This window comes from Solea senegalensis, linkage group LG3, assembly GCF_019176455.1.
Source record: "Solea senegalensis isolate Sse05_10M linkage group LG3, IFAPA_SoseM_1, whole genome shotgun sequence".
Taxonomy (NCBI): Eukaryota; Metazoa; Chordata; class Actinopteri; order Pleuronectiformes; family Soleidae; genus Solea; species Solea senegalensis.
In genome coordinates, this window is record NC_058023.1 from 19,007,011 (window position 1) to 19,028,702 (window position 21,692).

General features: G+C 38.0%; 1 protein-coding gene across 1 annotated transcript; it reads left to right on the top strand.

Moving 5' to 3' along the window:
- Positions 1 to 307: 307 nt before the first annotated feature.
- Positions 308 to 10,775, top strand: ccdc107 (coiled-coil domain containing 107). Its single transcript, XM_044022434.1, has 6 exons — positions 308 to 667; positions 2,042 to 2,253; positions 3,073 to 3,142; positions 3,275 to 3,365; positions 4,114 to 4,223; positions 6,663 to 10,775. The coding sequence occupies exons 1-6, from the start codon at positions 526 to 528 to the stop codon at positions 7,022 to 7,024; spliced, it is 987 nt and encodes a 328-aa protein (XP_043878369.1). The 5' UTR covers positions 308 to 525; the 3' UTR covers positions 7,025 to 10,775.
- Positions 10,776 to 21,692: the final 10,917 nt, after the last annotated feature.

Sequence of the window (21,692 nt, forward strand, 5' to 3'; positions counted from 1 at the left end):
TAAATATTACACACTGGAACCTTTAATGGACATTTATATATGGGTTGATTTAGTCAAAAGGCTAGTTTCCATCTGTAATCCATGACTTTATGTAACAATTGGCTTAAAAAAGTTATTTAAAGTAAAGCAAAACTATAAATATTATTTAACAAACTGAGGATCACTTAATACTGAAAGCTAAATACTGTATAGTAAAAATAGTTTGATATAATTAGTTTGCTCGGTTCACTAAAACAAACGTTTTATTATTATTACTACGTCAGTGAGCGCTTTATTATGAAAGGTCTTAACCGGAAGTGATGTTCTGCTCGTCAGCAGAGTGGAGCAGCTTAGCTGCAGCTGGACCTACTTGCTGTCTAGGGCCGAACAGGCTGTTTCTCATGTCAAATGTCACTTTGTTTTCACTCCTCAGTCGCCTAACAGCCGGACGCTTCCTTCCGGGCTGCCCTCTCTTCTCACGAGTCTGTTAGCGGTTCTCTGTGGTCATTTCTGGCCGCTGTCTTGTCTCGTGGCTTTCGCGGCAGGATGGTTTTGTCAACATCACAACAAGTCGCCCTGGCTTTTACGGCCGTGCTCTTCACGTTTGTCGTCCTGCCGAAGATGTTTGGTGTCGGCGGCGGCGCCGGGGCGAAGGACACTCGGATGGACCCTCGGTACTCCAGAAAAGGTTGGTAGAAAACCAGCAAGGGCCATTTCCTTCCTCCTGTGGCAGAGGGACCTGACTTTCACTACAACATCGTCCCTACGTCCTCTCTTTCTCTCATGTCATATACACTACACTATGTGTCATTTTGGCACGCACCTTTATCCACTGGAGCTAATGCTATATGTTGGCTAGTTGACTGCATTTTAAAGTCACGCATATGAAGTATTAAATATTTGCCCATTCATATTTATCCACCTATTGTGAGTGTTTTTCAGGGCACAGTACCCGATATACGGCGCCTTGCATAAGTATTCACTACCCCCTTGAATTAATCAAGTGGAAACGTTGGTTTGTTGCTGGTTCGAGTCCTCACCAGGTCAAAGGGCTAAGGTACCCCTGAGCAATGTACCCAACCCCTATTGTTTCCAGGGCTCAGTAACTACCCACTGCTCCTGGTTCTCGGAGAGGTTCATAGTAGAGTATCGGTTAAATGCAGAGAAAGAATCTCCTGAAGGGGATTAATAAAGTATATAAAAACAAACAAAAAAAAATCACTATAAAAATAATGCATATGGAAAATTGTAGAGTGCTTATGTACTGGGCCATTCTAATACATGAATATGCTTTGATCTAAACTATTCCATTGTAGTTTTGGTTGCATGTTTAGGATCATTGTCCTGCTGGAAGGTGAACATGCACTTAACACTTTCCAGACTTATATTTGTAAATCATTTTGAAAACTATCTAATGTTTGTCCCCTTCAAAATAATTACTATAGTTACTTCAAGGCACTGTACAATCCTATAACTTCTTATTGCATAGTTCAGATGATGAAGGATATTAGGTGTGGTTGACATAGCATAAAGGTTATTGCAATCAAATTAGTTAATGTATGTGTTGATATTAACAAGGTCATTAAAGTACCATATACCATATAGTGGTAGTGAGCGTTTTACAAAGTGACAAGAACATTTCAGTTGGAAAAAGTTGTTTAATGTCTAGATAAAGCAGCAAACATAGCAATAAGATATGGTTTTAGCATTCATGAATTTTATTAGGAAGTCCTTGTCCTCATTGGGAGTCATGTTTTTAACTATGCCATTCCATGTCTCAGACTGGTTCCTGGTCAGCTATGTGTAATACTTCCAAAATTGAAAAACTGTCATGGAAGATTGATCACAGGTTGCTGATATGTACATTACCTTTCAGTTAGCCGCAACCTGTCATAATGACAAATTTAATTTTAGCATCTTTACTCAACTAGTACAACATGATATGAAAAATTACTAATAACACATTTGTTTTTTAGATAAATCTTCGATCCAACAGCTAATATGACTTGATTGATTTGAATAAATTAGAACTTGACATGAGTCATTTTCTTGACTGCTGCAGGTCCTGGCCCGGGTGGGCTCAGAAATCACCCCATCAGTGGGCCTGGCTCTCCTCAGTCCCCTGAGAACATGCAGCATATGAAGAAGCTGATGGAGCAAGAGCTGAAGAATGACAAGTTCAAATCCAACAACAACAACAAGGGCTATGTTTTCACACTGATGCCACTGTACGCCATTGGAGTCGGTGTGTTTGCAGCCTACAAGTTCCTGAAGGTGAGCTGGAGAAACAGTTTGACTCTACTGTGAGCATGAGAGAGGTTCTTAAAGAGAAATTCTTAAACTAATGATCTTACTTAAACTAAAGTAAAGCCAATATGCAAGATCCTTCCTCACAAGGTGTCAGGAAATTAATATTTGACATTGGAAGAGCGTGTCCAACACATTAGTGTGCTGCCACTAAGTCGGGAAACTGGATGGATTGTTTCCTTTTGATATAGATTGGTGTCACGATCTCGAGTGTAAATTGTATATTGATCAAAACAATTTCACAATCTCGACCTTTGAAAGCAAAGGTGGAATCGATGATTTAACCATGCCCCTAGTTTGACATCCTGTCCTTTTGGGGCAGAAAAAACATATTAAAAAAATTGGCCCCTAAGGGTCATTTGTTGTTTTAAACAGACCAGAGTTTGTTTCCTCAGATAGAGTGTGGATAGCTCGCTGTTTATTGGGCAACCAAAATGTCCCATTGAATGAACTATGCAGAGCAATCTGCCTTTGCATCATCAATTCACAGATTACTGATTTATGTGCGGTAAGTTTTATCACTTGTCAGTGTGAGAAATGTCATGTGTGGCATGAAATACGATGTGACTACGTGTGTGTTTGTTGATGCTGGTGTAACATAATATTCTTGTGGTTGGTGGACTTCCGCTGTTCTTGTTCTACACTGATAATAAAAGGTACGAGTGGGAAGTGGTGGCTACCTGAACCAGCAAACTCGTTTATTGATGTTTGTTTTTGACGTGCAAAATTGAGGGCGTATTGAATTGAATGATAAATGTGTTTGACAAAGTTCTTTTCCACTGACAGATCAGGTCTGCTGATGACCAGGCACAGAGGGACAAATTTGCAAAAGGGGCCAAAAAATCAGTGGAGGCAGGTGTGTATCGAGTGGACTGGGATCTTTATTTGCATACATATATTTGTTTGGTTTTCTGCTCATGCTTATTTGATTACCATGAAAAGTCCAGATGAAGCATTAATATCATATTGTTTGCTTTGTATTGTGCAGAAAACCAGTTGAATGAGCTGGAACAAAGGCTGGCACAGACTGAAAGGATGCTCAATTCTATCCTCACACAGCTGGACCCGCTCACTAACTGGTAAGTGGCCAGTGGTGTCGGATTTCACATGTGCATGTGTGCACCTCCACACCTTTTCCTCACACTAGGGCCACATCCACACAGAAACGGCACAAAACGTAATTCATCTTTTTCTTTGCCGTTATCAAAAAGTTCCCCATAAACACGGCATTGTTTCAGGAAATATCTTTGTCCACACAGAACCCTCCAAAACGACACAAAACGCGGTAGTACATATGCCAGGATTGTAAGTTGTGCTTTAAAACGGAGAAGAAGATGTTGCACACATTACAGATAACAGAAACGGCGACCGAATGAACCGAGCCAGGGTATTGTTGGGCAATATGAACTAAAGGTCATATCTCTATATTTTTTAGCTGAATGGCGATACTCGATATATATCTCGATATTTTATTAATTATTAAATAATAATAAAAACAGTTACGTACTGGAGCTTTAACTAGCTTTCTTACACAGCAAAATAAAAAATAAAAAAATAAATTAAGTTTAATAAAGTATAATTAATAAATTATTTGTGTCATCACAAACAGAGCCTCTACAGTAAACCTCAGTACAACAGATTCACTCACTTGTATAATTATTAAAGCCGCTTAAAAAGCTGTGAACACTAGTTCTAGAATGCCCCCCCATGGTCTCTTTATTTATCAACTCTTTATTATCAGAATTATGTAATAGAAAATATTATTCTATTATTTAATAGAAATATTTAGCTCAGTAAAAGTCCATGTTTTTCCTCTTTTCTCTGCAGTGTGAAATCAGTGGCACAGGAGCAGAAAAACGAGATCATGTCTCAACTCCAAACCATCCGCTACCTGATGAAGAAGAGAGGGATGGACTGTCCACCACTGAGGGTCAATGGTGAGCTCCTCACTTCTCTCTGACTGTGTTCAGACTTAAGCTTATAGATTCTAAAACCAATAATCTGGTCACTGACAAATTTTGGGAGTTAATTTACGTAACATTAAGTCAGTTTGAAGTATGTCATTTCCGGCATGGTGGAAGTTTGATCTGTGTCTGGCCCGACTCAAGTGTGTGTGTGTGAAGTAGCTGACACATCGTCAGTGTTGTCTGAGCTGTGTGAACATTGAGACTCTTTCTGAAAACATGGCTTCCTGTGAGGAAAAACAGACTTAACACTCATCCAATAACATGTACACCTGCTGACGCCCATGATATCTCAGGAAAATGCCAGTTGCTTAACCATGCAGTTAAACCTGAGACAAAAGTTTGCTACTTGCTCACTTTGTGTGGGGCAGCAAGTGTTTTACAAAGCAACTCAAGCTTCAGTTTAGAAAAGTCTGTCTAAAGTCAAGATTAATTGGCAAAAATCTGCCTGTGTCTCAGGCTTGGACCAGAGTTGCATCTCTTGTTCGAGCGAACCACATTATAAATGTAACCCGAGCTGCTACACTGATCCACAGCTGTAGAAAACTGATTTGCATTCACTTTAACACTTCATTTGCAAGTCGATCAGAACACGGCCACAACAACAGTGTTTCATGAAGGCTTTGACACGTTTTTAGTGCATCTTCTCGACTGACATGTTTTGCATGATGCCTGTGGTTTGTTTGATGCAGAGAAAACATCCAGGTAACATCCATTTTTTGTCACATACATTATTTTATTTCTTATCGTAAGAAGCCTTCTTATTATCTTAAAATAATAATGTCATGATACATCAATGCTGTGATAAACGATATGTAATAATATGACAGTTCTATAATGATGCATCACGTCAAGCTGATGCTTACAAAATACAGGATTTGTCACTTTATTTTGTCCACTTTCTGCCATTATCCCATCTATAAATGCCATAATCTGTTTTGAGCAACCTAATATTTCAAATAAAATATCAATATTTGGGAGCAGCATATTGATCATTGTATCTCATGAGTCAGAACTATGGTATATTGTCATATCAATATTATACTCCGTAGGGGCTGCAACTAACGATTATTTTCATGATAAAATGTCAGAAAATGTTGATGAATGTTGGCTGGACTCTCCCTAAGCTCAAAAGTGATGATCTTCTCAAATGTCTTATTTCGTTCACAAAACAGAATTATTATTCAGTTTTCAGATAAAAAGCAGACTTGGAGCAGTAGGAGTATAAGTTTATATGCTATATATTTATGTAGTATATTTGTCTGATGGAATTAATGCTGTTGAAATTTAAATTAAACTGTGTTTATTTTGTGTATATACGTGTTAATATAATACGAGTAATTCCAATCCAAAATTCAAATTTTTAACAAACCTTTTTTTTTTTATTTCGGATTATTTATTTTCCATAAATACTTGCTTGCATTGTCTTGTGCCTGTGACAGAAGAGGACACAAGGGCTGGAGCAAGATGGAGGTAGATCTGTGGCAACCCCTAAAGCAGTACTTCTCAAATAGTGGGGCGGGCCCCCCTGTGGGGGCGCGGTGAGGTGCCGGGGGGGCATGCGAGGCAGGGCAGGACAACTCATACAGTGGTTTATACCAATAAATAAATAAAAATGATCAGGATCTCAATAGTATTTTGATTCAGGGAGAGTGTGAAAACATTTCTGTCCTCTGGGGGGGGCATGACAGAAAATAATAGAGAACCACTGCCCTAAAGGGAGAAGCTGAAATAAGAAGAATAAGACTGGCTTGTAGTTGAGAATGTATGATCTCCCCAAATGCAGGAGTCATTTAGTGTTTTCTGTCGTGAAATTGAGCAGCATATGAAAATATAAATGTTGTTCATTGTGCAACAGAAATAAACAAAAATAGTACTTGGAGAAGGCGTAATCATAGAGGTCAAGGAGGTTTTTCCATGTCTGTTGACGTGCTTTCCATATCCGATAATACATTACATACAAGTAGGGATGGCACGATACTACTATTTCATGTCTGATAGGTTATCTCAAACTCAATTATCTGCCATTACTGATGTGCGGCCAATATAGTCATTTTAGACCTTTCAAACCATGAATATGTTAACAATACATGTGTGTCATTTCAATCTTTTTCAAAGACATAATTCTCCAACTGTGTTACAAATATTCTTTTCCCATAAAGAAAAAAAAAAACAGCCCACAATATGACTCGGGTAAAGTGCTATTGCTGAATTGTATTGACATTTTTACAGTGTGCATAGTGAAGCATGTGATATATAGGATTGTATTGGATTTTACATTTTCAACTGTCCGTTAGCCGATCCAGTGATTTTGACCAGTGTTGGGCCAGTGCAACAGCCGTCTTAAAGCCAATATTAGACAACGCCAATATTGCGCATCCCTACTTAATATCACCTTTTCAACTCTTTCAGAGGTGTCATGTGAGCGTAACCTGGACAACCTGATTGAGTCCCTTGGGGCCGATGACTTCACAACAGCAGACAATGTGACTCCAGGAGCAGCGGAGGCTCCAGAGAAAGTCCATCAGAAACAGTCAGAGGCGACAGATGAAGCCGCAGCAGAGGCTGAGGAGACGAAGGAGCTGGAACCAGAGCATTCTGAAGATGAAGTGGAGAAAGAAGTTGCATCAGAAGAAGAGGAGGAGGAAGAGGAGGAAGAGGAAGAGGGAGTGGAGAAAATTGAGCACATGCCTTCACTCGAGGACTCTTACGAACCAAACACTGAGGAGGTGTTGCTCGCATCAGGGCTGAGACGACGCACCAGGCCTGAATGACCTCACTGCACGACTGCGCTGCACTCTATAGATATAATTGTGATATTATTTATTATCTGAAAGGCTTTCCTTCCAAAAATACTCTTTACTTATTCATCAAAGACATAGTATGCATTAATAAGAGACATTAACCTCATGGGAGACAGGGCTGTGTTTACTTATGTCAGTCAGAAAGATCAACACAGAGACAAGATCATTTAAACAAGGTCAGTAGAAACATCTCCTCTTAATTTATTTAAAGCTCTAAGGCTTTGTTTAGACTGCAGCCCAAATCAGATTTGTTAGCATACCCGATCAGAATCTGATCTTCCTGACCAACACAGCCAATTTGCGTGACATGGTCTCGTCTGCCACATATAGTTACAGGCCACGCCCTGGACAACAGTAGTCTAAACAAAATAAATATATGGATGACAGAAATCTGTGCCTCTTTCTGTCCTATAGTTATAGTTATGTGGAGCTTCGGCGCAAACGTTCTTCAGATGTTTAAACCATTGTCTTCCACTTTGTCGATCGTTTAACGCGCCTCTGATCGCAATCGCATTCAAAACCACCTCCATGCGTGGTTTGAATCCGCATTGAACAAACTGGATCGGAGCTCATGTGTCATTTAGCTGTTCAGACTGCCAAAAATGAGGTTGGTTACAATCTGGATATACTTTTCAATTCCAATCTGGGCTGCAGTCTAAACAAGACCTGAGGAAAGGTTGTCCTCCTCATTGTCATATTGTCCGTTAGCCCGTCCAGCACCGTGTGTCACACCTGCCCACTGTCAAGCATTGACATGACAGGTACATCAGCTGTGAGCACACGTGATATGCTCTTATTAGATACTGCACGTGTTCTGCTGCTGTAATGACACCAGGAGATAATTTGTTTATTTATTAGGATCCCCGTTAGCCGTCTGCTATAGCATGGCTAGTCTTCCTGGGGATCCACAACAAGTCGTAATCACACAGTAGATTTGAACCGTAAAAGGAACACACAAGAAGAAGAATATAAGCAACAATTGAACTGATACAATGACAGCATAGCAAACAATTTTAAATAATAAATATTAAGCATAATAATGACAAAAAAATGTGTTAAATCAATAGATTTACCCCAACAAAATGACAAGGTAGTTAAAGCGCAGGAAAGTGACAACAATGTTTGGTAACAGTTTTTCTCATCTCTTGTAGATAACTTTATTCTCGATCTGTTTAATATGAATTACTAAACTGTTCCAGGCAGAAAAACCTTTATACTGAACAGTTTTCTTCAAAAAATGGTAAAACCAATGTCACAAGCCCATGGCAAAAGCCACTATGTAGGAGTTTAATAGGAGTTTAAGATTAATAGATTATTTTTTATTATCTATTTATCTGTGTACTATTTACTCGATTAATTGTTTGGTCCAGAAAATTTCAGAAAATGTTGAAAAGTGGCGATTGGAAATGATGATGTTCTCAAATGTCTTGTTTTGCCCTTAAACCAAAATTAATCAACTTTTATGAGCAAAGAAACTAAGAACATGTTTATATTTATAGAAGCTGAAATATCAAAAAACCCCACTGATTAACCGATTCTGAATATAATTGCAAAAAAATATTGGTGTCAAGGTTCTAATATTGGTATCTCTATCAGACGTGAAAAAGTGTCATTGAGCCGTCCCTAGTGTGGACACATCAACAGAAGTGGGGAAAAGCTGTTCAAAGTTGCCATTTTGCCAACATGTAAACAATTTATAGTTAAGTTATACATGTGGCTCACATACACACCAAAAGAGACTCTTGAGCCATTAAAACTATGCTTATAGTTGTCAAACTACATTATATTCATTCAGTATGAAGAGTGATGCCGAAGAGGAATATAAGAGGAATATAAGTGAATGTGTTTCTGTCACCTTGTGACGTCTTCTCTGTTTGATTCTCTGTTCTTGTTGTTTCAGACAAACCACAGGTTGTCACTACATGGGCTTAGTCTTTGTGCTGACGTGAAAATAGAGCCTTTAATGTCCTGTTCTTTCCCGTTGCCACTCATTTGATGACACTAATGATCACCATTTTTAAACTTCACAATGAAATGACTTGCTCTGTCATCGGTTTAGATTTGCACCTGTCTCTTCTCCAGGCTAAAAAATAGGCTGTGTGTGTCTGTGTGTGTGTGTGTCTGTATGTCTGTGTGTGTGTGTCTGTGTGTGTGTGTGTGTGTGTGTGTGTGTGTGTGTGTGTGTGTGTTGCTGCCAGTTTTGCCTTTACAGGCTTGTTGCCTTCACGGTCAACATGCTGCCAAACATCTGCAACTGCCATTATGGCTGCATTCCATTTAGTTTTAGCTGGCCCACTGACATGTATCACTGAGACTAAACATCACTCGTTCATGTTTGTTGCTGTTAAAGAGTCTGTTTATGACATTATTTTAAAAACGCTTCACTCTAACCCTCAGGTTGAGATTGTTATAGACTCTGGTCGCTTTATTAGGTACACAGGTCCACCTGATGAAGTGGCACCCAGTGTACGTTTCTGCTGCTGTGGCTCATGTTGTGTGTTCAGAGATGGTCTTCAACTGAACCCAACGGTTTTCTCTCTATCATTTCAATCAAGACTGGACATTTGTCTGACCTCTGGCATCAACTAGACATTTTCTCCCAGAGAGAGAGAGAGAACTGCTGCCCGCTATATATTTTCTGTTAAATAGAAATAGTTGTGTGTGTGAAAATCCTCACTTAAATCAACGTTTCTTCCTTATTCTGATGCTCAGTTTGAACTTCAGAAGCTCTTCTTAAAAATGTCTGCATGCCTACATGCACTGAGTTGCTGCCAGGTGATTAGATATTTGTGTTAACGGGTGTACCTAATATTGTGGCTTGACACTTAATAACAAATCAAATGAAAGTGTGACCTTGATGAAATGCATAGAAATCTTACCATCAAAATGTAAATATCTTATTTTTTGAGTATTTAAATATGTATTTAGATTATTTTTTGTCCCATAAAAGGATTGGCATTAATGCTGTTGGATGTGACTGCAGAATATTACAACATTTATTTTAGAGGTTGGAACTCGGGCTGTTAATGTATCAAATGATAGATGTGCATGTTTTTTTGTTTGTTTTTTTCCTGTAACTTGTGCCTGCATGATGTTTTTCAATTATTCACCATAAGGGAAAATGACAATCTTTTAATGAGCTACAAACCTGAAGTCAACATTTACACCTTTACTTTTAAAGGTGTGTCTCTGTTTGTCACAGCATTGTGGTATCACTGAAGCCTTATATTTTAATGTTGTGGTTTCCTGGCAACTCACTGTATGTCAACTTCCTGTCAGGCTGTCTCTAAATGTACAAAGTACATATGTTGTCATTTGTGCTGTCAGTTACAGCTACAACAACACCATGATCAATTTTACATCTTATGTCCATGTTTCTTCTTTTACAAATATTTTTATTATCGCTTTGCAGTTGATGCTAATTTAGTAAAATGTGGAAAAACAAATCACAGTAAAATCACCACAACACAATTAAAATACAGTAATTGTTGCATTTGAGAGCTGAAATGAAATATTTGATCACTGCTGACACTTAAAAGTTTTACCTTTTGAAATGACTGACACTTCTTAGTATCACGAAACTTTGCCTTAACTTATTCTGTACATGTTTCCCCCTCCTTAAAACAATTTTCCTTGTCTTGTTTGTTGTATGTTTCTTATGGGAACAAACGAAATATCCGCTTGTCTTAGTAGAAAATAAAAGAAACAAAAATATAAAAAAGGGATTCTCTTGTTTCAATAGTCTACATTCAGATCTTCACAGTGGAAAATCAAACTACTTAAATTTAGCTGTATTTAAAACAATTTAAAAGTTTGTTTTTATATTTTATGACGGTTTGCATCTTCAATTAAACATAAACATATCAATATATAATGACATTTTCTCTAATATTCTACAAGAAGTTGCATTACATTTGTCTGAATTCCTTTTTGTATTTTAATTGTTTTGATTCCAAAAATACCTACCATATACTGTATATGTTTAAATGTTACATGTTACATGTCATTTAGCAGACGCTTTTATCCAAAGTGACTTACAAGGGAATTGAGTACATTATTGCCTTTTATTCATTTTATTTACTTATTTAATTTGTGCATGCATACAGTGTGTGTGTGTGTGTGTGTGTATGTGTATGTGTGAGATTGTCTCTATTGTATGATTTGGTTTATTGGAAATATTTAAAATGAGGCATCATTTCCATCCCCTTTGGAACTATGTATACTATAATTACTTATTATTATTGTTGTTCTTCTTCTTATTATTATTATTGAGAATAACACTACTAATAATAATACTAACAATAATAATAATAATAATACTATTATTATTATTATTTGTATAATTATTATTGTTGTTATAATAAGAATAAGAATATTCTTATTATAATAATGAAGCTCCAGCTGTTACCTGCAGAGGGCACTACAAAACCAGAGATGCACCAAAGACACTAAGACAAAATGTAAGGCTTATTATTTCTACAGCAACTGCCAACATAAAAAAAAGGAAAAATAAAAGCTCTTTCATTTATTTCTTGAGAAAAACGAATGAAAATTAGGTTTATTTTTAATGATAGTCAAAGAGAAAGACATAAAAGACTGAACACAGGAAATATCAAACTGTATATACATATGCTCTTATCCTCATTAATTCCAACAAAGCTCAAGTTCTTTGAAAACTTTTTCCAAAGTATCCCGGTAAAAATAAACCACCCTCTCCCTCTCATCATAACTTCTAATTAGCCTCACAGACTTTATAAATCACTTCTCATGCAGCGCAGCAAAAAGGTCTGGGATTCATTGCAAATTAGCTCTGTGGAAATTCAATCAGCTCAATTTCCTTCCATTGAGATTTCAGCCTAATTCCATCCATGGCTCTGTGGTTGGCTGGATAATTTGTTTTTTATTGCCCTCTATGGTTTTGAATGGAAGCTAAAAGTGTGTGTCTGTGTGTGTCTGTGTGTGTGTGTAGCACAGCCCCCATGGGGAAAAAAAGCCTTAATTCCTTTCACCACATCCCTCTTGGCCACACTGGGCTTCTAATCATGCTAAAAACATCCTGAGTGTTTTCTGTGCACGGACTCAAATGCTTAAATCAAGCGTAAATGAGGTCTACAGTGTTCACTGACACAACCGGCACACTCTTTAAACAGTGTGGCTGCCCTTTACACCTGGCAATATAATGTGTTTTCTGTGATTGTGATCCAATCTATCAAACCACTTCAGGGGGTGGTCAGAGACACACTGTGACCACATTGTACAGAAGTGTAAATGCAAGTGTCCGGTGTGTCTCTGCTCCACCCACAGCAACTACTAAATCCTACACACTGTACCTAACCCTAGCCCGACCCAGAGTCCTCAGAATCAGGAGGTCTGGCCAAGTCTCAGGTCTGCAAGAAACACACACACACACACCAGCTATAGCGTTATTTTATTAAAGGTTTATTTTATTTTTTACTTTTTTTTACACATAAGGACATTTATGTGTGCGCATTTATGCATCTGGAAGCTTTATAGATACAAACCTCGACTTATATTCTTTCACAATTATCACAATAATATTGTTAGTCACACGTTTTTTATGGGGATAGAATAAAATAATAGAATCATTACAGGAAACGTTCATATCTTCTCATGCCTAATCCATTTATCCCAATCAATGTTAGAGACATTTAGAGCAGTGCTGAGCCTCTGAGATTTTCTATAGTGCCATGTGTCGCTCTCACTGTTGCAGAACAAGACTTCAACATGTCGTAGTTTTAGTTTTTGTCCTTATTTGAATGGACTTCTGTCTGTGTTGTCGGAGCTGTAGACAGAGGTTTTCTGCTTCATCTGATAAAAACCCAGCAGCAGCAACAGCAGCAGCAGCAGCAGCAGTAGCAGTAACAGTAAAAGTAACAGCAGCAGCAGCAGCAGTAACAGTAGCAGCAGCGGCGGTAGCAGTAGCGGCAGGTATCGGTATCGGTAGCGGTAGCGGCAGCGGTAAGGCGGTAGCAGTAACGGCAGCAGCGGCAGCAGTAGCGGTAGCAGTAGCAGCAACGGTAGCGTGCTAAATAGCAATGTGGTAAAATGCAGCAGCGGCAGGTAACAAGCAGGTAGCGAGTAAAGCAGCAGCAATGGAGTAGCAGTAACAGTAAAATGCGAGCGGCAGTGGCAGCATAGCGGTAACACACCAGCGGTAGCAGTAACGGGGTTGCAGCAGCAGGCAACAGTAACGGCGGCCGGCGTAACAGCAGTGGTAGTAATAGCAGCAGCAGCAGCAGCGGCAGCGGTAGCAGTGGCAGCAGTAGCGGTAGCAGCAGCAGCAATAGCGGCAGCACTAGCAGCGTGGCAACCCGAGTAGCAATGGCGCTAGTGCGGTAACAGCGGCGGTGGCAGCAGCAGCACATCAGCAGTAGCAGTAACATCAGCAGCAGCAGTAGCAGCAGCAGTAACATCAGCAGTAGCAGCAGCAGTAGCAGCAGACAGTCAGATGCAGAAAGGGAAAGTTCAGACTTGAAGGGCAGAAAGCTGTCAGTGTCTCTCCGACAAAGACAGTGTTCTACAGTCTAACCTTCACCACTGGTCCTGTTGTCATATTCATTTAGTACATTGTGTTTACACTGTGTAGTGTACCCTCTAGTGATCAACACGTGTAAGTGCAGTTAGTTTACAAAGAATTTAAAAGTGAAAGATTGAAGATACATTTTGCTTATGTTTGTGTTCACAGAGTATTTATAATAGATTTTGGTTGTTTGATGAAGTTGTTGTTTGGTCCATAAAATGTTTGAAACACTGTTGATTAATGATGATGTTCTCAAATGTCTTGTTTGGTCCACAAACCAAAAACAGAATCAGAGAAAACAATAATGTGTAGATGTCCACTGTACTTTTGTGCGTTTGCATTTACCTTCAGTACCAATGTAGTTGCACATTTCAACACTTAAATGTATATATTAGATTATAGGATTATACACAGTTCACTGATGTAAGTTCAATTGTGTTTCTAATATTGTACATTAGTACAGCAGCATAGCAGCTTGACAGTCAGATGCAGAAAGGGAAAGTTCAGACTTGAAGGGCTCTTGTCAGTGTCTTCTCAAAGACAGTACCTACATCTTAGGCTGTGAATCTGTTATTCTCTGTTCTTGATTGGATTAGCTGTAACAAAAGCAATTTCCCCTCAGGGATCAATAAAGTATTTCTGATTCTGATGACTGAATGAATGAATTAAAAGATGAATCACTGACTACTCAATTGATTGTTGCACTCAAAATTCAAAGAAAGTGCGAATCAGAAATTGTATTTGTTCAGATGCTTAGTGTGGAGGATATCGTGAGAGAATTATAGTAATAGTTATGCTTCACAATTAGACCAAACACTGGAGGAAGTTTAATTCAGGGAAGACATTTTCAAATCTTAATGATGTTTACATTATCTTCTCTGATAATATCTCATTATATTCTTGACCAAAATGTGTTTTGTCCCATCTCTTTATGTTTTCTACAAGGGAGTCGTAAAAGAAGTCAAATTACAACTTAATTCTTGCAAATGAAGATTTTATTCTCTCAGTATTTTGCGTGTGTTTCGACTTTATTCTTAGAAGCTTTTTTTGTTTTTTCTTCAGTAATATTGTCATAGTTTCATAAACAGCCCCAGCATCTTGTAATGAATAAGAAGAGTCTTCTCTTTTAACTCCTCTTCATAGAAAACACATAATTGTATCATTGCCCGTTCTTGCATTTCTGACTGATGTTCTTATGAAAGTCTCGCCTTCAGCTCGCTGTGGGACTGATCCTGAGGCGGTGCCTTGGGGAAAAAGGACCGGCCAAGGTCCTCGATTTTCTAATAGACTTTTTTTCCTCCCTCCAGATCCTGATAAAGATCAGCAGATCTGGCTGCTCTATTTTTAGCAAAGATATTACAAGGAGGAGGGGTCTGGATGTTATTTTCTGTCTGTAGCACAAGATGGATGTTTATTGTCAGAGAGTGTCTTGACCCGCTGTAGTCCTTCATCTGTTGGGATGAATAGCCTCATTAGTGAAGCATTAAAGAAGCATTAGTGTCCCAATTTTCTGGATTCACCAAATCAGTTTATTTTAAACTGAAATGTGAAGCAGCAGGTCGTGGAAGATGAGTAATGTTATCACAGCAAGTTTTTGACCTCTGCCGGCGATCTGTAAGAATTCCCATTAAATCAGGTGATTGAAATGTTTGAATGTTAGAGTGCAAGGGACGCTGCAGCGCGTACAGTCATGACTCTACAACAGTGCGCCATGATGTTCTATTGTACATCAATGGTTTCCATGCAATTAAAATATGTACCATAGTGGACTAAGAAAGTCAATGGCAACATTTGAATTCACTCGCTGGTGTTTGACAAGAGGCAATAGATATGTCTACTTTACTATTTTCTAACTCGAAACCCCCTGAGTTTTGTCGACAATGTTCGCGTTGCTGACAAGAAAATCACAGTGTGTAAGCTGTGTTATGCACATGTGGCAAAACTCAACTCGCGCTACAGCAATAACCTTATTCTGTGGTGGAAAACCATGGATTTAAGCATTTACTGGTTATTGTTTCATTGTTTCAAAGCCCTGTTCTTTTCTTATGTCGCTCAATGAGTTATGGTTCGTTTACCAATTTTAAATTTGAAAAAGGAAACAAGTTAATTAGGTTCATCGGAGGTTGCGGTTTTAAAAGACAGCTTCATACCAGTGGATAATGAAGCATGCAATTACAGGCGAGCCATGTCGCCATGTTTCCTGAAGATGTCACTCTTTCCTCCTTGTACACTGTGGTGAGTGCAGACTGTCAGATGACAGACAGCATCTATCTATGTATCTATCTATCTATCTATCTATCTATCTATCTATCTATCTATCTATCTATCTATCTATCTATCTATCTATCTATCTATCTATCTATCTATATATCTAGTGTCTATATTGAAGTGACAGTATCTGTTTTGTTTAGTTGACGTGTTATTTTTCTCAGCCTCACATGCTGTGTAATTAAAATTTACACCATCTGCTAAAGAAGTCATTTCATGCAAGAGCCAATCTGTTATTATTTTATAGTTTGTCACATAACTAATACACTGCCAAAGTCCTACAGTGAATATAGGCATACATTTAATAAAAGACGGAGGGATTTTAAATACTTTAAAATATATATTGTTTGTTTGTTTGTAGCTTTACAATATGATTTTTTTTAAAATGTATTTTACAGTTTTTCTCAGTCGCTTTGGTGCTTTTCTCAGATCAGAATGAAAATTCTCAGAACTATTAGTTCAACCTCCCCAACATTTAGTCATTTGTGCACATCATAGTAGCATTTTCTCCTTCCTCAGAACAGAACATGTATCTGTTGCTTTCATACAATTCTCTGCTGTTTTTAACATTATCATTATGTCATATGTCATGTCAGTCAAAATGAACTACACTTATAGATGCTGAATAGTCGTTCCCAATAAAGCTAATAGTCTTCATTTCATTGCTTGAGTCATTACATACAAAGTTGTTGAACTCGTTATCAAATTCTGTCAAGCTAATTTTATATACCTTTTTTATAATTTTATTCCTGGAAATGTCTCCTACATTGAACAATTGCTCTCAGGTGAACTTCAGCTTTCACTCATGAGGACAAGCCACTTGTTCACAGTCACTCAGGGATGAATCCCTTCCATTGCAAGGGATGATATCCGTAGTGATGTAAATGAAAATATGTGGTCAGACAGACAGGAACGTCTGGATGTGCCAGAATGATTTACAGTACCTATGTTCAGTTACAATATGTAATGTTATATTAATAGTGTATTTTTCTTTCGCACAATGCTGGAGAATTGCAAAGAGCATATACAGTCAAAATGTGAAACGTCTTGTACTCACTTACTCCCCTAACTACAGCAATGTGTAACCTCACTGTAGTTTTCAAATGGCTGTGCAAGTCATGTATAGTGCTGTCACCGAGTTTTTTGCATTGGAAAACACCGAGAGAATAAACTGTCATAATGAAAACATGACAAAGCCATTTGACTCTCTTGTTCAAAACGATGGTGTCAAGGCTTCTCACTTTGATGAAACTGGCAGATTCATTGACATGAATACTTGCTCTTGAGGAATGGACTATTCATTTTGAGCATTCAAGTGACGTGCTTTTGCAGGTTATCCACTAGGTTTTGCAGTTTGCACTAACTGTTTTGAGAAATGCACTAACTGCTGTGCAGATGTTAATAGCGATGTGAGAAAAGCACCAGAGCGACTGTCAATGGTTATTTGACATCCTTTTTGGTATGTGAAGGCCACCATAGCACCCTGACATGCTAGGTAAAAGGAGGAGTGAGAAAGGGAGTCCTCCATCTGCTGCCATCTGCACTCTCACTGTTAAATATCAGTATTATTTTCAAACCAGAGGTTTAAGTAACATTTGCAACCCTGGCTACAGCAGACACAAAGCAAAACTCATATAAAATCACCAACATTGTTATTATTATTATTATTATCTAAATTCAAGATGATACATTATGTCCACTGTATATAAATAGGGAGTGGAATTAAGGTTAACAGGCGGCCCCATGTTCATAGCCCACATTGGCAGGTTTGTATCCCTGCATGTCTTCTCCATTAATACTCCCACCACTTAGTGCTTAATGCATGCTGCACTACTGTTGACTGATACTTGCCTTTACTCCTTGTTAACTGTTACTATGGCCTCCACTCTTATTACCTGTAGTGCTGTTACTATTTATGGAGCATTGCAGTAGTTCAGGCAGAGCGCTCAAGCAGAACTGTGTTTATAATCTGTTAATCAGCTGAAGCCTTCATGCCAACTGTAGTTTTTTACTGAACTGTATTTACATCAGATATCAAGCACAATTAAATGAATAACATCTTAAATGGATCGTGGTTAGTTTTTGTGAAGTCAATTTTAGTTATATGTCAATAGCCCAACATCACAAACACAATATCCCTCGAAAGGCTTTACAGTGTTTGTACAGCAAGACACCCTCTGTCCTGTTAGACCCTCACACTGAGTGAGGGAAAACCTTTGTACAAGGAAAAAATGTGAGAAACCTCAGGAAGAGCCACAGAGGAGGGATCCCTCTTCCAGGATGCATGGACTTGCAGCAGGTGTCACATGTACAGAAACAAGTTCAGCAGATTACAAACAAAACATCACATTTACAGGAGACAGGAAAGAGAAGATAGTTAATAACAATTATCACCATCTCTATTATATTCACACAACAACTGTATCAAGTTCTAAGTTTATACAGGACAATTCTGAGTCAGTGATGACATGTTTATAGAATTGCAATGCCATTTAAATAAGCAGCAGCAGGGATTGCTGATAAAAAAAATATATACTGATATCAACTTTAATTATAGCATATAGCAGTAATAATGTTGATGATATGTATGATAATAATAGTAGCCTTGAAACTGGATCTGGATCCTGCAACCTGATTTTACTAGGCCAGGCTGAGCCAGATTTTAGTGTCTCGGTGTGTCTGTCTGTCTGTTTGTGTTTCCTTTCCTGCAAATATGACCAACAGAGGCCGACAGAGGCTTGTTGTGTGAATGGGGTCTTTATTTCTTTACAGAATTTTTAACACCAACAATGCTGCCAGAATGATTGTGTATGATCAGGTCAGGTATATAATCACATATAATTAGGGACATCATTTTGCTGGCATACTTTTCCTTATTCATTTCATACTTTTTGGCCATAAAATGATCAAAATTCTGTAAAATGTCAATGTGTTTCCCAAATGATTTGCATATATTCAGTTTACTGTTATACAGAGGAGCAAAGAAACCAGAACAACACATAATTGTTTATAAAAAAAAACGATCAAACTGATTATCAGAATAGTTGCTGATTACATTTGTAATCAGTTCATAATTAGTTTATCATTGTAGCCTCAGTCATTTCAACAAAAAAAGATTAATTGTACCTCATTGGCTCAGCACATTTGATAGTCAGTAAAATGATCATGTGTGATTCATGTCATTGTGTGTGATTGTAAAGCCTGTGTTGTTAAACTCATTCTGTGATACTGAGATAAACACACAGTCCTTCCCTGTTAAACAAACACACATGTGAAGAATGGATCCCTTTAATTGAATCTGTAATGCCAGGCCGTCGTCATAACTACAGGAAACTGATAGATAGTGTAAGTGCATGACGTTTGAGGTGTGTGATGCTTAAATCACAGTCTGAGAACATTGATATTTTTGCTTTTGCATTTTGACAGTTGAGTGCAGTTATGTTTGAGATGAGCATTAGTTTCAGCAGGAGTCAAATAAAATAAAATATAATGAAATTAATCTTGCCAATACAGCATAAAAAAGGGGTGTGTGATATTCATTGAACGTTTATACAGTAGTGAGCATACAGCAGAGCCTGTTGGACAAGGGAGAGGCAGAACACGACCATGTATGCATTGAATGTATGTGGTTTTGAATATAAAATAATATTTACTGTACTGCCAGTTAACCCTTTTCTGTTTCACTTTAATGCAACAGCCTAGAAGTTTTGTGATCGACAGTTTGGCTTATCTTTTCAAAGGGCTGACATCATGGTAAACTACTGAAAGTATTCAAACAAACAAACAAACAGTTAAAATGTTATGGATTTATCTTCTTACAGGGCTATAACATGTGTAGTCTGCTGTTCCCACGAATATTACACAGAAACACTGAAGATGTAATGATGTAATGACAGTAGAGCTCAGCCGATATGGGTTAGAAATCTGTGCTGCCGATGATGTTGATACAATAAAACTCCAAAAGAAAATTGCTTGATTTCACTAAACATTTATTGATCAACACATATGGTCCATACTCCAATTTGGATTTTGTGTCTGCACAATAAATGATAAAATGTATAAACTTCAATAAAACAAGTAATTCAAAAAAGTAAGCTTTATCAAATACATTTTTGCATAAAAAAAGTTTTTTGTTAAAGCTACTGTGCAAAACCTTCACTGCCCCCTGTGGATGTCTGAATAATTACCAAAATAGTGTTTTCTCTAAAAATGTTACGCCTGTATGCTGCAATATCACAATATTGCAATATCACAATATTGCTATATGTATTATATGTATTATATATATTACCTATTAGGTCAGATAAAAGAACATATCATAACATCAGTTAAATGCCATGGCTTTGTTTTATTCCTTATAAATAGTTCTTAAAATCTATCGTACATATTTTATGGGTATTTTAAATATACTCCGGGTTCTCTTGGTTCCTCCCACTGTCCAAAAACAAGCAGATTTGGGGATTAGGTCAACTGGACAGTCTAAATTAATTGTAGGTGTGAGAGAGTGAATGGTTGTTTGTCCCTATGTGGCCCTGCAATGGACTGGCGACCTGGGTGTACTCCACCTTTTGCCCTATGTCAGCAGGGACTGGCACCAGCACCCCCGTGACCCTCATGTGGAGGATAACGTGATAGAAAATGTGAAGAAGTGACCAACACTTTTGGAAATGGCTGTTTTGGTAGTTTGGTATGTTATCTGTCCCCCATTTTTCTTTTCACCCCAACCGGTCGAGGCAGATGACCGCACATCTGTGAGCCTGGTTCTGTCAGAGATTTCTTCCTGTTAAGAGGGAGTTTTTTCTCTCCACTGATGCCTAGTGCTTGCTCATTGTGTGAACTGTTGGGGTTCTCTGCTCTCTTTGATGTTGTCTATGTACAGTGCCTTGAGATAATGTATGTTATGATTTGGCGCTTTACAAATAAAATTGAATTGAATTGAATTGAATTATCTGTGTTACTCATCTTGACTGCATCCAAGAAACTTATGGAGCTGCGAGGTGAAGAGAACAGAAGCAGAGCTGAGGCACATAGTCAGGCAGCTGTTGAAGTAGAATACATTTTTAGTATCATGGTATTGCAATGTGATGAAACCCTACTGTATATCCAGGTTTATTTTAACAATAATATCCGCTTCTGAAACTTCTTGCCACAGCCATAGTGCTGCAGTATGATGGAACAGTCTGGGAATGTATCCAAAGACACACACGCAAAAAACCTGCTATACTGAGAAACACAGAGAGTCATGACCTCATTTGATAGTCGTTGAAATGTAACAGATGTTTGTCTATATTTAAAAGTTACACAAAAACAGTTTTAATGTGCCAAATCACACTCTGCTTAGGGCCCCATAAAAATTGGGTCCGGTTCTGGATTGCATTCATTTTTCATTGCAGTTTGACAGTTCTTACAAAGTTGAAATTTGGTTGAATCCAAGCCTTTATGTGGACCTAAGGAGATTTTGATTTGGGGGCCCCTCTCCCACCACCCCAGAGTAACTGGTGCTTGACGATTATTGATAAAATTGTAACACTATATATTTATTGTTATTTATTTGTTTTATTTTTGTAACCTTAGAGCAGGGGTGGGCAATTATTTTCCCCAAGGGGCCACATGAGAAACAAAAAATATTGTTGCAGGCTGGGCCCCATTTTAATTAATTTTAATTTAATTTCATCTCTTTTATCTAAAAAAGCATTAAATTGTATTGTTTTGGTGTAAATTTGGCAGCATACAGACCCCCAATAAACACAATTACTAACCACCTCTTTTAAAAATATCAAATTACTACACTATGTAATGAATACTACTATACTACTGTGGTGTAGGGCA